This window comes from Syngnathus acus, chromosome 1, assembly GCF_901709675.1.
Source record: "Syngnathus acus chromosome 1, fSynAcu1.2, whole genome shotgun sequence".
Lineage (NCBI taxonomy): Eukaryota > Metazoa > Chordata > Actinopteri > Syngnathiformes > Syngnathidae > Syngnathus > Syngnathus acus.
Genome location: NC_051087.1, coordinates 5,172,330 through 5,193,556, shown reverse-complemented (window position 1 = coordinate 5,193,556; position 21,227 = coordinate 5,172,330). Strand labels below are relative to the sequence as shown.

General features: G+C 41.9%; 3 protein-coding genes across 3 annotated transcripts; all 3 read left to right on the top strand.

Moving 5' to 3' along the window:
• The first annotated feature begins 1,674 nt into the window (after positions 1-1,674).
• Positions 1,675-10,484, top strand: ldlrb (low density lipoprotein receptor b). The gene is made up of 18 exons (XM_037250217.1): positions 1,675-1,883; positions 3,983-4,102; positions 4,294-4,416; positions 4,584-4,961; positions 5,322-5,444; positions 5,663-5,785; positions 5,928-6,050; positions 6,125-6,253; positions 6,323-6,494; positions 6,574-6,801; positions 6,862-6,980; positions 7,056-7,195; positions 7,464-7,605; positions 7,676-7,828; positions 7,892-8,026; positions 8,438-8,512; positions 8,600-8,757; positions 9,115-10,484. Exons 1-18 carry the CDS (start codon positions 1,829-1,831, stop codon positions 9,151-9,153), a joined length of 2,535 nt encoding a protein of 844 aa, XP_037106112.1. The 5' UTR covers positions 1,675-1,828; the 3' UTR covers positions 9,154-10,484.
• A 2,233-nt stretch (positions 10,485-12,717) lies between these two features.
• Positions 12,718-16,031, top strand: ap1m2 (adaptor related protein complex 1 subunit mu 2). The gene is made up of 12 exons (XM_037268070.1): positions 12,718-12,937; positions 13,403-13,559; positions 13,650-13,717; positions 13,824-13,954; positions 14,021-14,168; positions 14,396-14,522; positions 14,593-14,735; positions 14,811-14,882; positions 14,966-15,124; positions 15,223-15,348; positions 15,506-15,581; positions 15,819-16,031. The coding sequence occupies exons 1-12, from the start codon at positions 12,896-12,898 to the stop codon at positions 15,842-15,844; spliced, it is 1,275 nt and encodes a 424-aa protein (XP_037123965.1). The 5' UTR covers positions 12,718-12,895; the 3' UTR covers positions 15,845-16,031.
• A 325-nt stretch (positions 16,032-16,356) lies between these two features.
• On the top strand, positions 16,357-18,003 carry cdkn2d (cyclin-dependent kinase inhibitor 2D (p19, inhibits CDK4)). The gene is made up of 3 exons (XM_037274146.1): positions 16,357-16,550; positions 16,776-16,942; positions 17,120-18,003. The coding sequence occupies exons 2-3, from the start codon at positions 16,808-16,810 to the stop codon at positions 17,471-17,473; spliced, it is 489 nt and encodes a 162-aa protein (XP_037130041.1). The 5' UTR covers positions 16,357-16,550; positions 16,776-16,807; the 3' UTR covers positions 17,474-18,003.
• The last annotated feature ends 3,224 nt before the right edge of the window (positions 18,004-21,227 follow it).

Sequence of the window (21,227 nt, the reverse complement as noted above, 5' to 3'; positions counted from 1 at the left end):
CATTGAGAGGTGACCGACGACATGACTGAACGTTTGCGGAGGCGGCGCTTCACGTTTGTGTATGTTTGCATCATAACAGCCCGGATGCTGCTGCTAGCATGTCTCGTAGCACTTCAAACTCGATCGAGCACTCTGAAGTCTCGATCTCGTACTGTAATTGCTTCCTAATGGTTTCTGGATGTGGTGACTTTAGGTTGCCAAAACTCTTCTATATACTTTTGCTGTTAGTTTTTTTTGTTTTTCTTTCTTTCAAGACAAAGGACCAGAGGGACTTTGGCTCCTCTCTGCTTGTGAAGGCCTCATGGCCGGACGGTGTTGGATATTCTGTATATGTATGATTTGTTTTGGTGGCTCTCTTTGGAGAATTGTACTGTACTGTAATTTTATTATGATGGTAGCTAGTCAAGAACATGCAACCAAAGCATCAACACTTTTGTCTGTGCTGTGTTGTGTCGTTGTCAATGGAAAGAACATTGTAACAATAAATTTAGAGTGAACGTGTTTGTTGAAATTTGCGTTATGGATATCCGTCTATTTTCTTATATTTATATTTTTATATATTCAGCACTCTTCATAAATCAGATCCACATATTCTGTAAATAAAAAAGAATATAAAACTAAAATCTTTAATCAATTGAATGCAATTCTATCTGACAGGTGCAATTACTCTATTTGTCCACAAGGAGGCGCTTTAACATAAATTGAACAGATCAAGCTGCGTAGACATCAGGCACACTTGTGTCTGAAGCTTCTCCATCTTTTAAATTCGGCTTTGCACAAAAGGCAAAACGTGCAAGATTTTATTTTTATTCTTGCCAAACTTTACAGTCACATAAACTCAAATGAAAAATAAGCGTCCATGTGGTTGTATGCAATTGGAGCGGACCTTAAGGACCGTGTCCGTCATGGGCCCTTGGACTCATCGCGCATTGGCGCACACACACGTTGGCAGGGCTTAGGCGAGGTGGGTGGTTGGTTGAGGTCGTGTCCAAAAATGTAATCCAGCAGGTTTTTCCCCATTCTAGGAATACTTCCCAGGAGTGAGTCGTGTGTCCCTGCCCTTCTCATATAAGTCCCTTATTGGGCAATTCCGTCAGGTAAACCACGCCCACTAAAACGGTTCGTCACTGCAGCGTCACTCACGCTCATCAAATTTTAATTGTTGGCTGCAAATCAACTCGTTGCAAAAGACATGTCTGTGAGTCACTATCAGGGTAATGGTTTTTTTTCTTTTTTATTGTAACAAATTCGAGGAATAGCTGCAGAAGGAAATGATTTTCAACATCCCACCAATCAAAGGTGTTGTTCAATAAATTGCAAATGTCTATCAGTTCTTTTGCCAAGGTGTCTTGCTACATGTAGAGGATGTAGTCATGGCCACAAATTTTGTAATTGCATGTTGGAGTCATCATAATATATAACCCCTCAAACTTCTCATCTTCAGAGTATTCGTGCGTTTGTGTGCGTGAGTTAATGGATGGACTCACTTTTAATTTCTACCCATTTTCGCTCCAACTTGAACAATGACAACAAAGGACTTTTTAATTTATCATAATGAGTGACGGGAAGTGCCCGTAACAAGGTTGCTAATGCCAACTCATTGCCTCCGCCTCCACGGTGTCTGATTTCAAACATCACGCCACTGCTGAAGATCCGCCCTCTCGGTCGTCCTGGTTCCAAGATGACAAGTAACGTTCATTCGCTTGCATTTGCTTCTTCCAACACGCGGAGTCCAGGCGAAACACGGGAGCCCTCACGCAGCACTGGAACCTCGCCCCATCTTCCGGACATCATTTTCTTGTTCAAGTGAGAAAAAAAACTGTTGGATATGAGGCGACTGAGCTTTTGCCTACTGATGCTTCTTCATTGCTCTGCACTTACAGGTGAGGACGCGCACGTTATCACTTTACTGCGTACATGTTGATGCATAAATAAAAAATATAATTTTTTTAAAAATCTCTGGTTACAAGACATTTTTGACTAACTTCAATTTGAAAGCTGGGTTCAAAAAGAAAATTGAAAAAGAAATAAAATCATCTTGCCGGCCGGTTGTCGTACTTCCGGTGGGCGTGGCTGAGTTGTTTGCTGCATCATGAATTTGACAGTTGAAAATGCCTTTGGATTTCTCTTTGGGCCAAGTGTCACCTTTTCTGCACGACATTTTGCTCCACGTCCAGACGAAATGCCCAAAACATAATTAAGGATGAGTTGACTTCAAGCTTCAAACCTCGACGCAGATATACAAAATACTTTTAGTCAATGTTTTCATCATGACTATCAAGTTTCTTTTCTGTTTAGAATAGATGACATATTATTCTCTTCCAGTGATGCGCAAGGCAGCCTTTTCAACTGTTGTGGTAATTATCCGAGTCATGCATCTGCGCCACATCCTGTAGTAGTTTCATCATCTACAAGTTCGTGTTGCAAATATGCTCCGCGCTTTCACCATGCTGGTTGTTAACACTCCTGATTTCGGGAAGTGCACCCAAAGAATGTGTGACGCATTTCTGGATGGAAACCCCCCTTGAATAGATTTTTTTATTTTGCAAGTTGTAATTTATTCCAGACACACACATGGCCATGAAGAAGGATTATTCTATTATGATGCACATGTGATCCGAGTTTCCGCTGTCAGATGACTAGTATGCTGTTTTAAAGTGTTTGAATTGCTTTTCAATTGACCTTAAATGGCAGCGATGCTTGTCAGTGGGGTAAAAATAGCCTCCATAAACAGAGCATGTGCTAACGCTCAGTCAAAAAGTACTAGTAACTATGTGATGGCATTTGATATTCTCATAAAGTGAATCTAGCTGCCACTATACAAGTAAATATTAATATTGTTATTGTAAAATTAATATACATGCACTTGATGTGCGTAAGACACAAACTAGGTCCTCCGTGGGAATTGTGAGTCATTTTTCTGGCTCCTGACCCATTTCACCAGGCTGCCAGGGGAAGATTAGTTCTGGGAAATGAAAACATTCGCCTAGTTTCCGTTCTCCGAAACAAGGCCTTGTATGCTTTAGTTTCCATTCTCTGAAAAAAGGCCTCAGTCTGAGTTGAGTTGTAGTCGTGCGTGACTTTTCAGCAGATGGTGGGATGCGTTTCGGAGATGTTGCAAATGTTGTGGTCAGTTTGTTTTCGGTGTGCGTCAACAAAACAGCTGCATTCACTTTGGAAACTATTCTTGTAAATTGTAAAAGATTATCGTGAGGGAGATTGAGATTTGGGGGGGGGTTCTGTATCAAATTGTTTCTCTACGCAGGTGGGCCTGTCTGCTCTAACTGATAATCTGAAGATTTTACTAAGTATCAGAATTAGTCAGGCAGTACTTACTGTCTGGTTACCTTGGTGACATTGTGGTGGGACCAATCAGCAGCCAGTGGCGTGATATTCCTTCCGCGCTATTGTCTTAAAGGGCCAGTCTGTGTTTCACATAAGCCCAGGAATACCCTTATTGGAGGAATTCCAACAAAATAATTTTTTTTGACCAGTAGAATTGATCTGTTGCTTTAGTTTGTCAATGAATCAGATTAACACGCATTTTTATTTTCATCCCAATATCTAAAAAAAAAGACATTTATTGTATTTCATAGTTATTTTTGAATAATTATTTAAAATAATATAGTAATTTTTTAGTAATTTAGTAATTGGTTTGGTCCATAACATGTCAGAAAATGTACAGAAATATTTATCAGTGTTTTACAAAGTGATAGCAAATGTTTTATTTTGATTCAACACGAGGACAAGTCAGTTTTTGTGGAATGCTTACTGCGAAATGCAAACATAAAAGGTGTTTTTGTTATCAGTGGCCTTTTAAATGGAACTTTTATCCTGTTTGCAAAGTTAAACAACACGACAAGGTTATCAGTATTTTTTGTGTGTGTATATTGACATAACCTAACCTTTCTAAAACATGCTCTGAATATTGATTAACGTATTCTCATGATTTAACTTGCATTTATTTTTCATCCTCATCCAGCATTCGAATGCAGCTCCGATCAAATCAAGTGCGCCAACGGCCGTTGCATCACCCGCAGGTGGGTTTGTGACGGCTCGGACGACTGTGGCGATGGAACTGACGAACTGCCTGAAACATGTGGTATGTTTTTTCTCACTCCTGCATGCAACTTTTTATCGACACGTATACATTTCTATCAACCTGGATTTTGTATGATGGAGTTTTCAGTGAAGGAATTTGTTGTGAATCCTCTCATCCATTTTCCAACGCTTATGTATTAAAAAAATGTTTTCAGTAGATTGCATTTCAATGCTTTCCGTTTGTGTCCTCAGAGGCCAGAAAATGTCTGTTGTCGGAGTTCAGCTGCGGTGCCCCCGAGCATCGGTGTGTGCCGCAGACCTGGCACTGCGATGGACAAGTGGACTGTGAAAATGGCATTGATGAACAGAATTGCAGTAAGTTTGTAATTTGGAAAACAAATTATACATACAGTGTACTTTAATATGTTCTTTTCTGTCATCTGTGCTGTTTTATTTGTACACAACATGAATATTATATATCAAATACAGTAAAAATGGCCAGATTAGTGTTGACCTGCCTTTTCCTGCCTCCTCAACCACAGCTGCAAAACAATGCACAGACAAACAGTTTCGCTGTACTTCCGGCCAATGCATCTCCACCGGCTTCGTGTGCGACCACGTCGACGACTGCCCGGACGGCTCCGACGAGGCTTCCTGCCCGCCACCCATTTGCAGCCCGTTCTACTTCCAGTGTAACAACACGGCGTGCGTGCTCGATATCTGGCGCTGCGACGGCACGAAAGACTGCAGAGACGGCTCGGACGAGTGGCCGGAGAACTGTGCGGGCAAGCGGCCCCAGAAGGAGGTTGTGGCTTGTAAGGACCGTGAGTTCCAGTGTGCTGATGGAGAGTGCATTCCCGAGAAATGGCGCTGCGATGGAAGCGCGGAATGCTACGATCAGTCGGATGAAGTCAACTGCAGTGAGTTAATAATTATAGTTACAGTTAATTATAGAAAGGCCTGACTATTTTTTTTTTGCCCTCCACACAAAAATATAACGCAACCATTAAACCAATATCAGGTTTTTTTCCTGGCTAAAATTGATGCTGATTATTTTTAAATACCTGAAGGTCAATCTGCGTCAGCTAAATTTTTCAAAACATCCCAACTCTGTGCTAAAATGATCTTATGTTGATTTTTAACAATTTTGTTTTTAGCATTGTATGGTGAACCTAAGATTACCCACAGATTAGAATTTTCCCATCCTTTGTTGTTTTTAACCAAATTCCACTTTAATACTATATCTCCCTCTTTCTTATCCATGTTTTTTTTCTTTCCAGCTCGCCCCACTTGTCGCCCGGATGAGTTCCCGTGTAGTGACGGCACTTGTATCCACGGCAGCCGCCAGTGCGACAAAGTAAACGATTGCTCGGACTCCAGCGATGAGATCGACTGCCACGCAGGTGACTCTTTATTTTTGGAACCTGATTGTTTTACATAATCTATTTATTCTCGTTTTTGAAAAATTCATGAAAATTTGTGGTAATTATAAATTTGAATTGAATTTCTCATCTGGAAATTGGAAATTTTGTGTTTTGAAATCTGGATTTTTTTGTCTTTTGTCATCATGTACAATCAAAATTTCTAATGCATATTAAATGACTGCTCATGATCGTCCTAGAAAATGTGTGTGACGGTGCCACTGAGTTCCAATGTCACAGCGGGGAATGCATCAACATGGCCAAAGTGTGCGACACGCAGAGAGACTGTCGAGACGGTTCCGATGAACCCGTCGACCAATGTGGTAGGTGTTGCCCTTTCTGCTCTCTCCAGTGTTCTGGAAAAATTAACTGGCTGTTGTTACTGGACACTTCAGTCATTGAGTATAAAAATTTGTCTTTGCAAAGATAATCAATCTTTGTTGATTGTTATGTGTGTTCCGGCAGACCACAACGAATGCTTGGTAGGAAATGGCGCTTGCGCCCATGGTTGTATTGATCACAAACTTGGCTACAGCTGCTCCTGCCCTGTTGGATTCATACTGAAGGCGGACAACAGAAGCTGCGAAGGTGAACATGGCAGAAGGGTTGAGATATGTTGACAAATTTCAATAAATGCTAACCCCAGCTTTTTGACCTCGCAGACATCAACGAATGTGCCGAGCCAGACACTTGCAGCCAGATTTGCATCAATGAACCCGGCAGGTACAAATGCGATTGTAAAGACGGCTACGAGATGGACCCAGTTAGCAAGACGTGCAAAGCCGTTTCAGGTAATGCTCGGGAACATGAATCACGCTCCGGAATGGAGACCACATCTTTGATCTCGCCGTCTCTTCCAGGCACCACGGCCGCACTTTATTTCACCGATCGGCATGATGTGAGGATGCTGACGGTGGATCGTAGTGAGTACATGCCTGTGATGAGCGGGCTGAAGAACGCGGTGGCTTTGGACATGGACATCTCAAACAAGATCATCTTCTGGTCGGACCTTTCCCACAAGAAAATCTACAGGTTAAAAACCTATCAAACTGTCATCTGTCATGAATCCTCTCAACCTAAGCCAAATATTTATGCTGTCGATTTGAATCAGCTGCGAGATAGACACGGCCGCCAACTCCTCCCATCACACGGTGGTGATCGGCACTGGGATCGAGGCCCCGGAAGGCCTCGCCGTCGACTGGATCCACGGCAACATCTACTGGACCGACAGTTCTTTACAGAGCATCTCTGTGGCCACCACAAATGGCCACAAGAGGAAAACGCTGATCGCTGATAATCTTCAGAAGCCAAGAGCCATAACGGTGGATCCCGTGAACAAGTAAGTTGAAACGCTTCGTTGATGATCGGTGCTGAGCGTAATTCAAACCGTCTTTGTCAGTTTCATGTACTGGACTGACTGGGGCGAGACGCCAAGGATAGAAAAGAGCGGTTTGAACGGAGCTGACCGTGTTGCCTTGGTAACCGACGACATTGTGTGGCCTAATGGAATCACCCTCGGTAAGCTCGCATCCATCACTTGTCATTTTGAAGCCAATCAAGATGAGCAAGATAGGCAATAATGTTTCTCGACAGACCTCGTCAACCAGCGTCTCTATTGGGTGGACTCCAAGATACACGCGCTGTCCAGCGTGGACGTGAACGGCGGGACCAGACACACACTCATCCTCAGCAAAGAAAAGCTTTTGCATCCCCTTTCGCTGGCTGTGTTTGAGGTTAGTCTATACATTTTCTTTTTTTCCTCCAGAGCTGTACGTGTTGCAGAGAAATTGGCTCAATTTAATTTTCTGCGTAGTGTTTCATTCACAACTCTGTCCTCAAATGTGGGTGTGTGCACAATTAACCAATTATCTCAAAGTAATTTGGGCTCCACTTGTTGACGTTGCCAAGCTCATTTCGTGCTGAGCGAGTGAAATGTTGTGTGCACTTCTTGTGTGGAGAAAAAAAAAAAGTACTGGTTAAAATATATTTTCTTTTAAACAGGATAAAGTGTTTTGGACCGACACGGGCAACAAAGCTGTTTACAGCGCCAACCGTGAGACGGGACACGACATCACGATGCTGGCCTCCAACCTGTACCAGCCGGAGGACATCGTGCTCTTCCACGACCTCAAGCAACCGAGCGGTACACAGAAATCACCACAGCTCAGATGAACACAAGGCTTCCATTCTTGAACCTTTTCTTCTGCTCGCAGGTTCCAACTGGTGCGCAGAGAAGAACCGTATGAATGGAGGCTGTGAGTTCCTGTGCCTTCCTGCTCCTGTCATCAATCAACGTTCGCCGAAATATACCTGCGCCTGCCCTGATCACATGAGCATGGCGGCTGACATGAGGAAATGTGTGGAAGGTAGGCGTTTCCTCACAGTGGCTCGTGAAACCCTCAGAGACTGATTCGTGTTTGGGCCATCAGGCTCAGTCGCGCCAGAAGACCGGCCGCTTCCAACAAATACCTCCACTGATGCCGAAACAACCTCGACTACCTCAAGAACCAGCTCCCAGAAGCCGGACGTCTTCCCTGGACTGAAACCTTCAGCTCCAGCTCAAAGTAAGTCACATCTAGTGGCGCTCTAAAAGTATTTCCTAAATGGGGGTGTCGAACTCGGCCTCGTCTCGTATTACATACAGTATAGGTTACGCAACAAACTGATGACTTGCTAGTTTTGAAATCAGATTAGCATAAACTGTTCACATTTTTAAAAAGATGAATGGTAATAAAAATTGCTAGAAACTTCTCTATTTTTTTAAAAAGTCAAGACAATTTTCAATTGTAGTATTGACACAATTTGTCTTAGCGGGCCAAATATAATTACACCTTGGGCCACATTTGGCCCGCGGGCCAGAGTTTGACACCACTTGTGTAAACCCACTTTTTTTAATGAAATATTTTAGCTGTTGTATATTTTTCATGAAAGAATGAGCCATATAGCAAATATTATTCTCTGTTCTTTTTTTTTAGCCAACAGACTTGCCGACGGGACCACCGAGGCGCAGCCGTCCCACACTGCTGCTCTCTTCATCGTAATTCCAATTGGTAAACATCCTCCAAGTCAAGCTTCCTCTTTCTCTGCATTGTCTCACATTTAAACCTCACCTTGGTGCCTTCTATTTTTCACGGCAGTGGTCATGATCATGCTGTTATTTGGAGCCATGCTGCTCTGGAGACACTGGAGACTGAGGAACACCAACACCATGCACTTTATCAACCCCGTTTACCAGAAAACCACAGAAGACGAGATGCAAATCTGCAGGAACTCTGAAGGCTACGTCCATCTGCAGGTAATCCTCACAAACTATTGATACTTGATTGTTAAATGCGTTGAGGCAAAATGGCGTGCGAAACTGTAATCCAAAGACCTCGCTTGCTTAAAACCCAGAAATGTTTTTTTTTTTAGCCTGTGTGAGTTCGTTACACTCTGCTGTGTTCAAGTGCATCATGGAAAATTGCCAACTCTTCCGCACGAGTACTGTCGTAATTTATAAGGATAGATTTAGGTGCCCACGGTACCGTTTTTTTCTGGTACTCAGTAGTACCAAAAGAAGTCACGACAGATTTTGGTACTCCTCTTTTTCATTGCCTTGTACCTTGTACGAATACAATGACACTGAACTCGAATCTAATTTTTGTTTTCGCAGAGGCAAATGCTGTGTACGGAGGACATAGACATTGCATGATAACATGTCAAAGACATTCAGTTTGTTTTTTGTTGGTTTTCCCGCACAAAAAGAAATGAAGCCATTTTTGTTTTCCTGGCGTTACTTTATCATTGCTGTGACTTTTTGACCTTGGCGCAATCCAAAGAAGCACCAGACATGGCTGGATTAGGCAAATGAAGGGGGGGGGGGGGTCGTCATGCAAGTCAAACCTCCAACATTTTGTCAGAATGAAGTTCAGAAGACGACACTTGCACATTTTTTTTTTTCTTTTGTGCCGGTTTGAATGTAACCAACAGCTTTGGTAATATATTTATTCTTGGCTGCTGCCTTTTGCTATTGTAAAGCGCCCAATGATTCCAGGATTCAAAAGCCAGTGATGTCTTAGAACACAAGCGTGCCTTTCAGACGCATGCTGGTAGTTAATGTCCATTAATTGTTATAGCTCAGACCAGTAGTTTTTTTTTTTTTTCCCAGCCATGACAACCGTAAAGAATGTTAAAGTTTTTGTTTACTTGGTAAAAGTGTGTTGCACGTATTTTGCCTTGTGATGCGTTTTTTACATTGCGTCTGAATGAAGAGGAAATAGCGCAGGCGGTTTGCTTTTTAAATGTGTACGCTGCTGAATTTCCTGTTCAACCAAAAATGAAGAAGTTGTTTCAATTGAAGATGTCAAATGTGACTCTTGAGTAGTGATAAAAAAAAATGTACATAGTGTGCAAATATTTTTGGAAGACACTCAAACTGTTTCCTTTTCTGTGTGCGCTGAATCGGGAAATATTTTTTATTTATTATTGTGGTGGATAATGTTATGTTGTTGATTGTGTGGTATTGCTGTAATATCCCCAAACTGAATCATATTCTGGACATATTTAAGTGTGATATAATTATCACCATTGTGTGCTGTATTAATATTTGGCATTTCCATTGTGAACATTTGGAAGTGCACAATCTTTTTTTTTTTTATACAAGTTTTAATTATATTTTAATCGCAATTCGCTGGCGATCAGCAAGACTGGTTCAGAAGATTAATGAATAAGGAATATTTTAATGCAAATTCTCAATTAGTCTTCACTGTGTTAAGTTTTATTTTCAGGCAAAACTACACATTCAACAAATGACCTCCACGTCTTGGCTCTGTGCAGCTGTTAATCTTTTTTTTTTTTTTTGAGTGACAATCGCATTTTATTTTTGATCGCTTGATTTTTGTATGACTTTGTTTCCACTGTGAAAAGCAAGGCACACGTAAAGCAGAATATTTGTTAACGTATCCATATTATACATTGCTTGTTTAGTGCCCGTATTTTTGTCACGTTGTGTTTGCCTTTTTAGAAATAAAAAAAAAAAAGTTACGGAAATGTTCAGGCTTTTTTTTCCAGATCTAAATGTATGATTTGGCCATTATTCGTACCTTTTGCACTCTAAAAAAATATTATCTCGTACTACATACGTGAAATAGCTTTTTTTAAAGATTGTTGCTCTTAGATTGTGTATGATGGTATGAATAGATTCTCTAAACTCTTTTATCATTGAAGGTGATCTCTCTAAAAACTGTCTTGTCATCTAAGGTGAGAGAGAAAGAGAGGGTTGTAAGAATAGAGTAGTAGGCTACCTATACCCAAGCGATTAACCGAAACAACTTAGTTAAGGAACACCCAACAAGATGTGTATTGATGAGAAATATTGCTACAAACCTACCTGTTTATTTCCAGTTCTTTCCATAAATATTTAAATATGTGTTTGCGTGGTCTTGAAACCAAAGAAGGTTACCCTGTGAGGGATCGTTCGTCATTTTCGCTTATGGTTGCCGCAGCAACGTGGCTGCCGTGGGTAATTAAGTGAGTGAGGTTAGTTCTCAAACTGTCATGATGAGGCAACACTTGTGCAGACCCACGCTGCACGTTCTACCAGTTGGAATTGCCACATGCATGTGTGCTATGTTGTCGATCCGGATCTGGCATTCACATTCCACAACCGAATGTTACGCCACTAGATTCGGTTGGCAAAGATTGTTTGATTTTTCTATAATGAATCGATTTGAATGTTATCCGCCACCTTGCATAATCGAAGTGCATTGTCGAGTCTTTGCATCATGCATATGTTTTGACACATCCTAATGAGGCTGCCATGCTATTCCCATGAGATGACAGGCAAATTTATCTCATGCATCACCTGCTCCACCCGTCCCACATCCTCACCTCATGCCGTCGCCGCATCCTCATTGGCCGGCTTGCTGCGAGAGTGGGAGGAGTCTCATCTCACGCCACCGCATCTTCAACGCAACCGGGGAGTGTCCGCGAAGATGAAACAGTGAAGGGTTGGGATGTACGTAGATGAAGATTATCCCCTGAACAATGGCACAAATTGTTCTATTGAGAAAGTCACAATCGATGTGTCACTTGGTAACCAATCAAATTCAATCACACCCAGCAGGGAGAAAATAAGCTATTGTAAATGATCAAAGGCGTGGCAAATGGTGAATGTTATTTGGCAAGAGGTGCTTTGAATGTAATGATTCTCAATGTGACTCTTTGTGCGTTACAGTTCGGTTGTATTTAACTTTATTGCAAGAATAGATGGATAAATACATCTGTTTGTTTTTTAACTTACGTTTATGTGTAACATATTACGCTTGAATCGTATCGTTCACCCTTATAGTTCGGTGAAATGTTACTTTATTAGCAATAAAAACATTATTTGTGAAGCACTGGTCGCTAGTATCGATTACACAATGACTCACCACACTTGGTATCACCCCAGGTATTTTCAACAAGGCATTCTTTGACTAAGTCAACTCTGACTTCTTTTCCGCTACATGCTAATTCTATTTGTCCCTGGACAACATTCTTGTTCTGGTTTTGTTTTTGTTTGTTTTTTTCAATTCCTGAGTGTTGAATTGTGAAACAAATAAAACAAATAAAAGAAAAGACCTAACTGCAGTTTAATTTCAGAAAAAGACAAGTTTATTTCTTGGAAATGCGGTGAGTGAGGTATATGTACAGATTTTAGTGTTCTCAAAAGGTGCTGCAGTTCATGACAAAAACTAACTTGACTTATGAAAAACATCAAAGATTAATGATGGTTTGCATTATTGCTTACAAAGAACGCTCTTCTGTATGATTTCTACATGATCTCCTATGAGCAAAAGCCAAACCGATGTTAGAAAACATGGAGCGAAACAGTGAGAAAGACATCCATCTGAGCAAACACTTTTTTTTTTTTACAACAGGGTGCCATTGTTGATTCACGACCAAGGAGTGTCCACACACGACTGATAAGAGGCTGTCCACATGGATGGAGGCCATGATACGTAGTACTTATATAAAGGTAAAGAAGAAGTTACTCATGGCAGCTATAAATGCAGGGGAGGCGTGAAATGTATTTTTGAGTTTGTATCACAATAGTTATATATTTTTTCATTTCTCAAAGGTACTCAACATCAACATCGTCCAAATATTTTGTTTGTTTGACCTCTGAATGAAAGTTATTCATGTCATTTGTGTGCATGCAGCGCCCTCGAGTGGTCACTTTGAGCGGTGCATCTTGTCCGGGGGGGGCATGCAGGTGAGCCTGGTCAATGTTTCACCTGGATACGATGACGTCACGACGCGTTCAGGGGAAGCGTCGCGGTGAGGATTGCGGAGCACACGACCAGCGTTGATGAATTTCTTCGATGCGGATGGTTTTAGAGTTATAATTTATTTATTGAGAGTTGTGGACTCCGGTTGGAAACTTTAACCTGTTTGGTGCGTGTTCGGCCAGTATGTCTCTATCGGCTGTGTTTGTGTTGGACCTCAAGGGGAAGGTAAGATCGATATACTGTATGTCGTTGTTTCTGTTGTGATTTCACACTTTCAAACGACCAAAGTGACCGGACATACCGCTTTTAAAATGTACGTTTTAAGCTATAAATGCTGCTTTAATTGTTAAACATTAATAGCGCTGTTAAAAATTAATGAAGCACCCATGATACTCATTTAGCATTACTTCTGTACTTCCGGGTTGAGCGACAGGTGTCCGTGGAGAACGCCTGCAGCAAATAAATCTGTTGCCCCTGAGGCCTTCTACAAATATTAGCAATACAATTTGATCAAACATAATTTAATGGCAGTCCAAGGCCTTGTGTTTCTTGTAAGTGGTGATGCTGTGTTTTAGGTTCTCAACTTTAGTAGGCTGCTACACACAGGAAGCAAAATACTATACTACATTATGTCTAATTGAAACTTTTTTTTTTTGCACAATAAGCCATCTGATATGCTTCTGCGTTCAGGTGTTGATATGTCGTAACTACAAGGGTGATGTGGACATGGTGGAGATTGAACACTTCATGCCTCTGCTCATGCAACACGACGAGGAAGGTCTTATGTGTCCGGTGATGTCGCACGGCAACGTTCACTTCATGTGGATCAAACACAGTAACCTCTACTGTATCCACCTGTGCTAAAGTATTTAGAATTGCAAAACAAAAAGTGCATGGTTGTGCTGTGTAAAATCTCCTTGACTTAATATTGCTGCAGTGGTGGCCATGACAAACAAGAACTCTAACGCCTCGCTCGTGTACTCCTTCCTCTATAAACTTGTCGAGGTGAGTGTGTATCCTTATTATTTTTGTTTGTTTACTATTTTTCCAGTCCCATTGGAAATCAACCAGAAAAGTCATTTAAAGCACAGTTATTTTGTGACTTTTGCAGGTGTTCACAGAGTATTTTAAAGAACTGGAGGAGGAGAGCATTCAGGACAACTTTGTGGTCGTCTATGAGCTCCTGGATGAGCTGATGGACTTTGGATTTCCTCAGACTACTGACAGCAAGATCCTTCAGGAGTGAGGCTCAGCCAAACACACAACTCTTTTGGTCCAAATGATGTTTCATTGTGTCTTCTTATATAGGTACATTACACAGGAAGGGGCAAAACTCGAGGTGGCCAAGTCAAAAGTGCCGACCACGGTCACCAACGCTGTTTCCTGGAGGTCTGAGGGCATCAAGTACAAGAAGAATGAAGTCTTTATTGACGTCATAGAATCCATTAATGTGTTGGTAGGTTTCTATTGCAACAAGCCAAATTCGACAACATAAAATTAAGATTTGAATACTTGTATTTTTCTTAGCGAAGCATGGTAGTCCATGGCCAGTTCAAAAGTTCATGGTTCTAATCTTAGCAACAACAGGACTTGCTGTAACTGACAGCAAACTGTGTCGTTAAACAGTTTTTCTGTTTTGTAAATAATAAGAAGGCGCTAATAAACACATTTGTGCTTATTCAGGTGAATGCAAATGGCGGTGTGATGAGCAGCGACATCGTGGGCAGCATCAAACTAAAGACCATGCTTTCAGGGATGCCCGAACTACGACTCGGTCTCAACGACAGAGTGCTCTTCGCGCTCACCGGACGTACGTGAGCCGCGAACGCCTTCGTAAATCCACAATGTTGAATTCCTTGATAGTTATACCGACTGTTTAGGGGACAAGGGCAAGACGGTGGTAATGGAAGATGTGAAGTTCCACCAGTGCGTACGTCTGTCACGCTTCGAGAACGACCGCACCATCTCCTTCATTCCTCCGGATGGGGAGTCTGAGCTTATGTCCTACCGCATCAATACCCATGTTAGCCTCTTTCGCTATTTCCCTAGTTTCCAATCGTGCTTGATTTTTGACGTGTAAAATTGCCATCTGTCACAGGTGAAACCACTGATATGGATCGAATCAGTCATCGAGAAGTTCTCTCACAGCAGAGTGGAAATCATGGTGAAGGTATGGTGTTTGAAATTCTATCAATTTGCTGAGCTTTCATTTTTCATGTAGTTCTCCTTTGTTATTATTTTGTGACACTTTAGGCAAAGGGACAATTTAAAAAACAATCAGTAGCAAACAATGTGGAGGTGAGGGTTCCCGTCCCCAGTGATGCCGACTCCCCAAAGTTTAAAACCAGCACGGGCCATGCCAAATATGTACCGGAGAAGAACATGGTGGTGTGGACCATCAAATCTTTCCCAGTAAGAATCTTTGACTACACTGTATGGGATTTGTTAACAATTTTGTGGAGAAAAGTTCCGTTTTTTTACCTTAACAAAATCTTTGTCCATCTATGTAGGGAGGCAAAGAGTTCCTAATGAGGGCTCACTTTGGTCTACCCAGTGTGGAAAAGGATGAGCTTGAGGGCAAACCTCCCATTACTGTCAAATTTGAAATCCCTTACTTCACAGTTTCTGGAATACAGGTATGCATGTGTGCTTGTGTGTTTATGCTGTTTCAAAACCTTCAACTATTTTGGTATGTGGAGGTGCGTGTCATGTTGCAATGAATTTGATCTTTGGATGAAAATGTTGTGACAATTATAGACTGTCAAACAGTGTGTTTGAATCTGTTTTTAACAGGTGCGGTATATGAAGATCATAGAAAAAAGTGGTTACCAAGCATTGCCATGGGTCCGGTACATTACGCAAAGTGGAGGTAACTGACTGGTTTTTTAATTTTTTCTACCCACCCTTGAAATGTATACCGTATGTGCCCACTGGCCTGTACACATGCACAATAATAGAGTAGCATGTGTTTGTATGTATTTAATCGGAGTATTGCGAAAAGTACATTTTTTTATATATAATTTATTATAATCCTGAACATGTATGTTAGATGTCAAGATCACCCAAATCTAATGAACATGTTTTGTTTGTTTATTTGTTTGTTTAGATTACCAGCTGAGGACAAATATCTAAAGTCTGAGGAAAAGAGCATTTGACAATCCATTGAAATACTCGACTGAGCAGCCTTTTCAATTTCACCTTAACTATTTGATGTTTCTGATCTTGAATAATAAGAGGATGGATTTTTATTGTTATGAATGTTGAAAGCTTCTAGAAACAAATAAAGCTTTGTACCATTTCCCTTGAAATATTAGGTTGAGAGAATGTCTCCATTTTTCTCAAGTTATGTTGATTCTTCATTTTCACCTTTATCCTGAGTTTGCAGCACTTACGGATGATTGCAGTATTGTATCGTGATTTTTTTTTATGACCGATGGAATTTCCAGACGATTGTTGTGTGAAAAAGGGCAGAAATGAATGAAGTTCCTCCACAAACAAACGTACACGAACCACCAGGTTTCTTCAGCGCGGGTTCTGATTGGTCGACTCATACTGTTGCCACGGTGATATTGTAGTAACGGGCATTGGCTCCGCCTCTTTACCATATAGGACAAGACCCCACCCTCTTGGCGAGCCCTTATTGGTCGACGCGTGCTCTCTTCACTGTTTGTAAATTGTATACTCGCGACGCGGCTGTGAGGCACTCAGCGCGCAAATGTATTTTCCTAATATTTCTAAACATTTAGCGTTGGTATTTCATTTCAATAATAACCGTCCTTGAGGATATCTAGTGAGGAAAGCTCCGCGACATCGCCAAACCCCCAAAAAATCCATCAAGGTAGGCTTTTAATCCGCACCTTTCGCCGGTCTCCTTTATGTTAGCCGTTAGCCTGCTAGCTAATCGCCGTCAAAGATTCCGTTGACGTGCCCCCACCGTCGCTTTCGGTTGCGTGTTCCGGACAGACGGAGCCACTCGAATGTCGCTTATAGTCGCCTTGAGGTTTGTTTTTTTCTTAATGTATGTATCTGAGACGTCGCTCTTTCCTTCCGTCTCCGCTCCTAGAGAGCAGACGTAAAGACGAAGCGGAGACTGACATGGTTCACATGCACGGCGCCCGAGGATTGACGGGAGCCGCGGCCAGGGGGAACCTCGATGAGGTGCGGAGGATCCTGGAGGAATGCAGGCTGCATCCCGATACAGTCAACGAGTTCGGGAGGACAGCGCTCCAGGTGAGCTACAGAGCGTTTGACGATTATGGGTTTTCTAATGAGTGTTTGGAAATCCCAGCAGAGTTTAGGCAATAGTCGTGAAGTGGAGAAACAACCACACACATTCACATTGATTCATTCAGGAGATGTAGCCACAAAAAAGTGTAACCCAAAGTCTCACTGAGTGTAGTTGTGCAGGTGATGATGATGGGCAACTCCAAGGTAGCTCGCCTGCTCCTGGAAAGAGGAGCCGACCCCAACGTGCAGGATGCGGGCGGGACCGCCCCAGTCCACGACGCCGCCCGCACTGGCTTTGTGGACACGCTGCAGGTCCTGGTGGAACACGGCGCCTCGGTGAACGTGGCAGACCATGGCGGCGCCCTGCCCATTCACTTGGCCATCCGTGAGGGCCACCGCCACGCCGTGGAGTTCCTGGCGCCGCTCTCTGACCTGGGCCGCGCCAACGCTCACGGCCAGACGGCTGTGGACGTGGCCCGGGCGTCCCACCGACCAGACATGATCCGCCTGCTGTTCGCTCACATCCATTCGTAGTCTGGGTCTTGCGAGTTCCACTTTCTGTTCAAAACCTGGTGACTTGAATTTATTGGCATCTATGTACGTAGGTTTTCCTTTTCTTAGCTTGATGTTCATACGTGATGTGATGCACTTGTTATGTGGTCTTGGCAGCTACTTTTCCTTTGGTTGTTTTGCACAGTGCAATGTAGGCACCTTATTGACTAAAACATATTTATCTGTTTGCTTTTTGAATTGGGAGTGCACATTAGTTTGATCCCCTCCCAGTGTTTTGCGTTCGTTTGGAACAATTGACTTGATTTGTTTGTCTTGTTTTTTTAATGTTATGAAACTTGAATTGGTGCAAAATGAACTTAACCTCCTCGCATGAAATTAGATGAATTTAGACTTTAAATTATTTATTGTTGTTGACATAGCAGTGATGATTCTTTGAATTTTTTTGAAAATGTTATTTATACCATGAATTTAATACTTTTAATACACAAGTGTATGAGTTCAGTTTGCTGCTGGAATATGAAAGCACAAAGTAAAGAAACTTTTGAAGTCAAGCGGCTGTGTGTGCTTTTTGTGTACATTTGTTTCACTTCAGGTCTCAAACAATGTGTGGTGAATAATGACACCATAACACCAATATCAAAACTAAAAAAAAACCCGACCTTTGACCCCTGACCCAAACAAAATGACTACGTATAGTAAGGGTTTTTTTTGTAAAAAAAAAAGAAAATAAATGACCACGTATAGTAATGCTTTTTTTCTTGTTAAAAAGAAGAAATGACCATGTATAAGACTTTTTTTGGAGGTTTTTTTTTTTTTTTTATTAGGACACTTTTTTTTCTGTTTTTTTTGGGCTGTTTTTTTGGAATATTTTTTGGGGGGACTTTTTATAAACTTTTTATAAGGGTTAGGGCTAGGATAAGGGGATTTCAAATTTAAGTCAGGGGTTAAAAATAGGGTTTAAATATAAGGTTATTGTTTCAAATTAAGATTAAGGTTCAAAAAATGGGTTCAGATTAGGATTTTAAAATACTCTGTAAGAGTATAGTGAGAACAAAAAAAATGAGTGGAATTAAAATAATAAAGAATAATCAGAATAACGTGTACATGTTAAAAGCATAGCAATTTTCAAGTGTACCTAATAACAGGCCACTGTATTAGGGAAATATGGTCAAAGGTCACAGGTGTCAAGCTCTAGTCCTCGGGGCCGCGTTCCAATATGTTTTCCAAGTTACCCTCGTTAAACACACCTGCGTGAAAAGTTTTTGGTCATTTTCACGTACCGCAGGAGCTAAAACTTTTCACGCAGGTGCGCTTAACGAGGGAATCTTGGAAAACATGTTGGAATGCGGCCCAGAGGACTAGCGCTTGACACCTGTGACCTTTGACCATATTTCCCTAATACAGTGACCTGTTATTAGGTACACTTGAAAATGGCGGTGTACCTAATGGAGTGTCCGTGTGATTCCCTCGTTAAGTGCACCTGCGTGAAAAGTTTTAGCTCCTGCGGAACATGAAATGAGCTAAAACTTTTCACGCAGGTGCGCTTAACGAGGGAATCTTGGAAAACATGTTGGAATGCGGCCCAGAGGACTAGCGCTTGACACCTGTGACCTTTGACCATATTTCCCTAATACAGTGACCTGTTATTAGGTACACTTGAAAATGGCGGTGTACCTAATGGAGTGTCCGTGTGATTCCCTCGTTAAGTGCACCTGCGTGAAAAGTTTTAGCTCCTGCGGAACATGAAATGAGCTAAAACTTTTCACGCAGGTGCGCTTAACGAGGGAATCTTGGAAAACATGTTGGAATGCGGCCCAGAGGACTAGAGCTTGACACCTGTGACCTTTGACCATATTTCCCTAATACAGTGACCTGTTATTAGGTACACTTGAAAATGGCGGTGTACCTAATGGAGTGTCCGTGTTATTCCCTCGTTAAGTGCACCTGCGTGAAAAGTTTTAGCTCCTGTGGAACATGAAATGAGCTAAAACTTTTCACGCAGGTGCGCTTAACGAGGGTCACTTGGAAAACATATTGGAACGCGGCCCCTCGAGGACTAGAGCTTGACACCTGTGACCTTTGACCATGATATTTCCCTAATAAAGTGGCCTGTTATTAGGTACACTTGAAAATGGCAGTGTACCTAATGGAGTGTCCGTGTTATTCCCTCGTTAAGTGCACCTGCGTGAAAAGTTTTAGCTCCTGCGGAACATGAAATGAGCTAAAACTTTTCACGCAGGTGCGCTTAACGAGGGAATCTTGGAAAACATGTTGGAATGCGGCCCAGAGGACTAGAGCTTGACACCTGTGAGCTTTGACCATGATATTTCCCTAATAAAGTGGCCTGTTATTAGGTACACTTGAAAATGGCGGTGTACCTAATGGAGTGTCCGTGTTATTCCCTCGTTAAGTGCACCTGCGTGAAAAGTTTTAGCTCCTGCGGAACATGAAATGAGCTAAAACTTTTCACGCAGGTGCGCTTAACGAGGGAATCTTGGAAAACATGTTGGAATGCGGCCCAGAGGACTAGAGCTTGACACCTGTGACCTTTGACCATGATATTTCCCTAATAAAGTGGCCTGTTATTAGGTACACTTGAAAATGGCAGTGTACCTAATGGAGTGTCCGTGTTATTCCCTCGTTAAGTGCACCTGCGTGAAAAGTTTTAGCTCCTGCGGAACATGAAATGAGCTAAAACTTTTCACGCAGGTGCGCTTAACGAGGGTCACTTGGAAAACATATTGGAACGCGGCCCCTCGAGGACTGGAGGTCGACACCCCTGGTTTAAGTGAAAAGTGCCACACCCGCCCTCACCCCCACTTTCTGATTGGCTGTTTGATCTGTGACATCACTCAGACACTTCATTAGGTACACCGCCATTTTCAAGTGTACCTAATAACAGGCCAGTTCATTAGGGAAAAATCATGGCCAAAGCTTAACTGAAAGTGAAAAGTGCCACACCCGCCCTCACCCCCACTTTCTGATTGGCTGTTTGATCTGTGACGTCACACGGACACTCCTTTAGGTACGCCGCCATTTTCAGGTGTACCTAATAACAGGCCACTTCATTAGGGAAAAATCATGGCCAAAGCTGAACTGAAAGTGAAAAGTGCCACACCCGCCCTCACCCCCACCTCCTGATTGGCTGGTTAATCTGTGACGTCACACGGACACTCCATTAAGTACACCACCATTTTGTACCTAGTGTACCTAATAACTTTATGCATTTTTTGTACGTGTCAAGAATGTGTATTTGACTACTTGCTCTTTATTTTGGGGGATACCAACACATTACACAACGTAAAACACATACATATTGTCATATAAAGCAGTTAACCAAATGTCAGCTCTTTGTTTTCATGCCCAAAAAAATAAAAACAAGGAATAAAACACCAGACAAGTTTTAACGGGTTTTAATGTTTATTAAAATAATAATAATAAAAGTACATTTCAAACCAGCAATCTATTGTGAAATTTCAGTAGATATATTGGATAACAGTATTTAGGCGTATATATGCATACACGTTATTTAAAAACTACTATAATTGTTATAAAGTATAAAGTGTTAAATCATTTTCTTCTTCGTTTAGTTTTACGGCGAGGTGGCACCAGCTTCAATGCGCGTTACCGACACCTACTGGTTGAAGTCATCTGAACTGAAAAAAGAACAAATTACTTTAGGAAGTTATTCATTCACTCTCGTTCATTGAAAAGATTCGTTCTTTTGTTGCCTTCGCCTTCTCATGCATACGCTCGCCGGTGTAATTTTATTTCA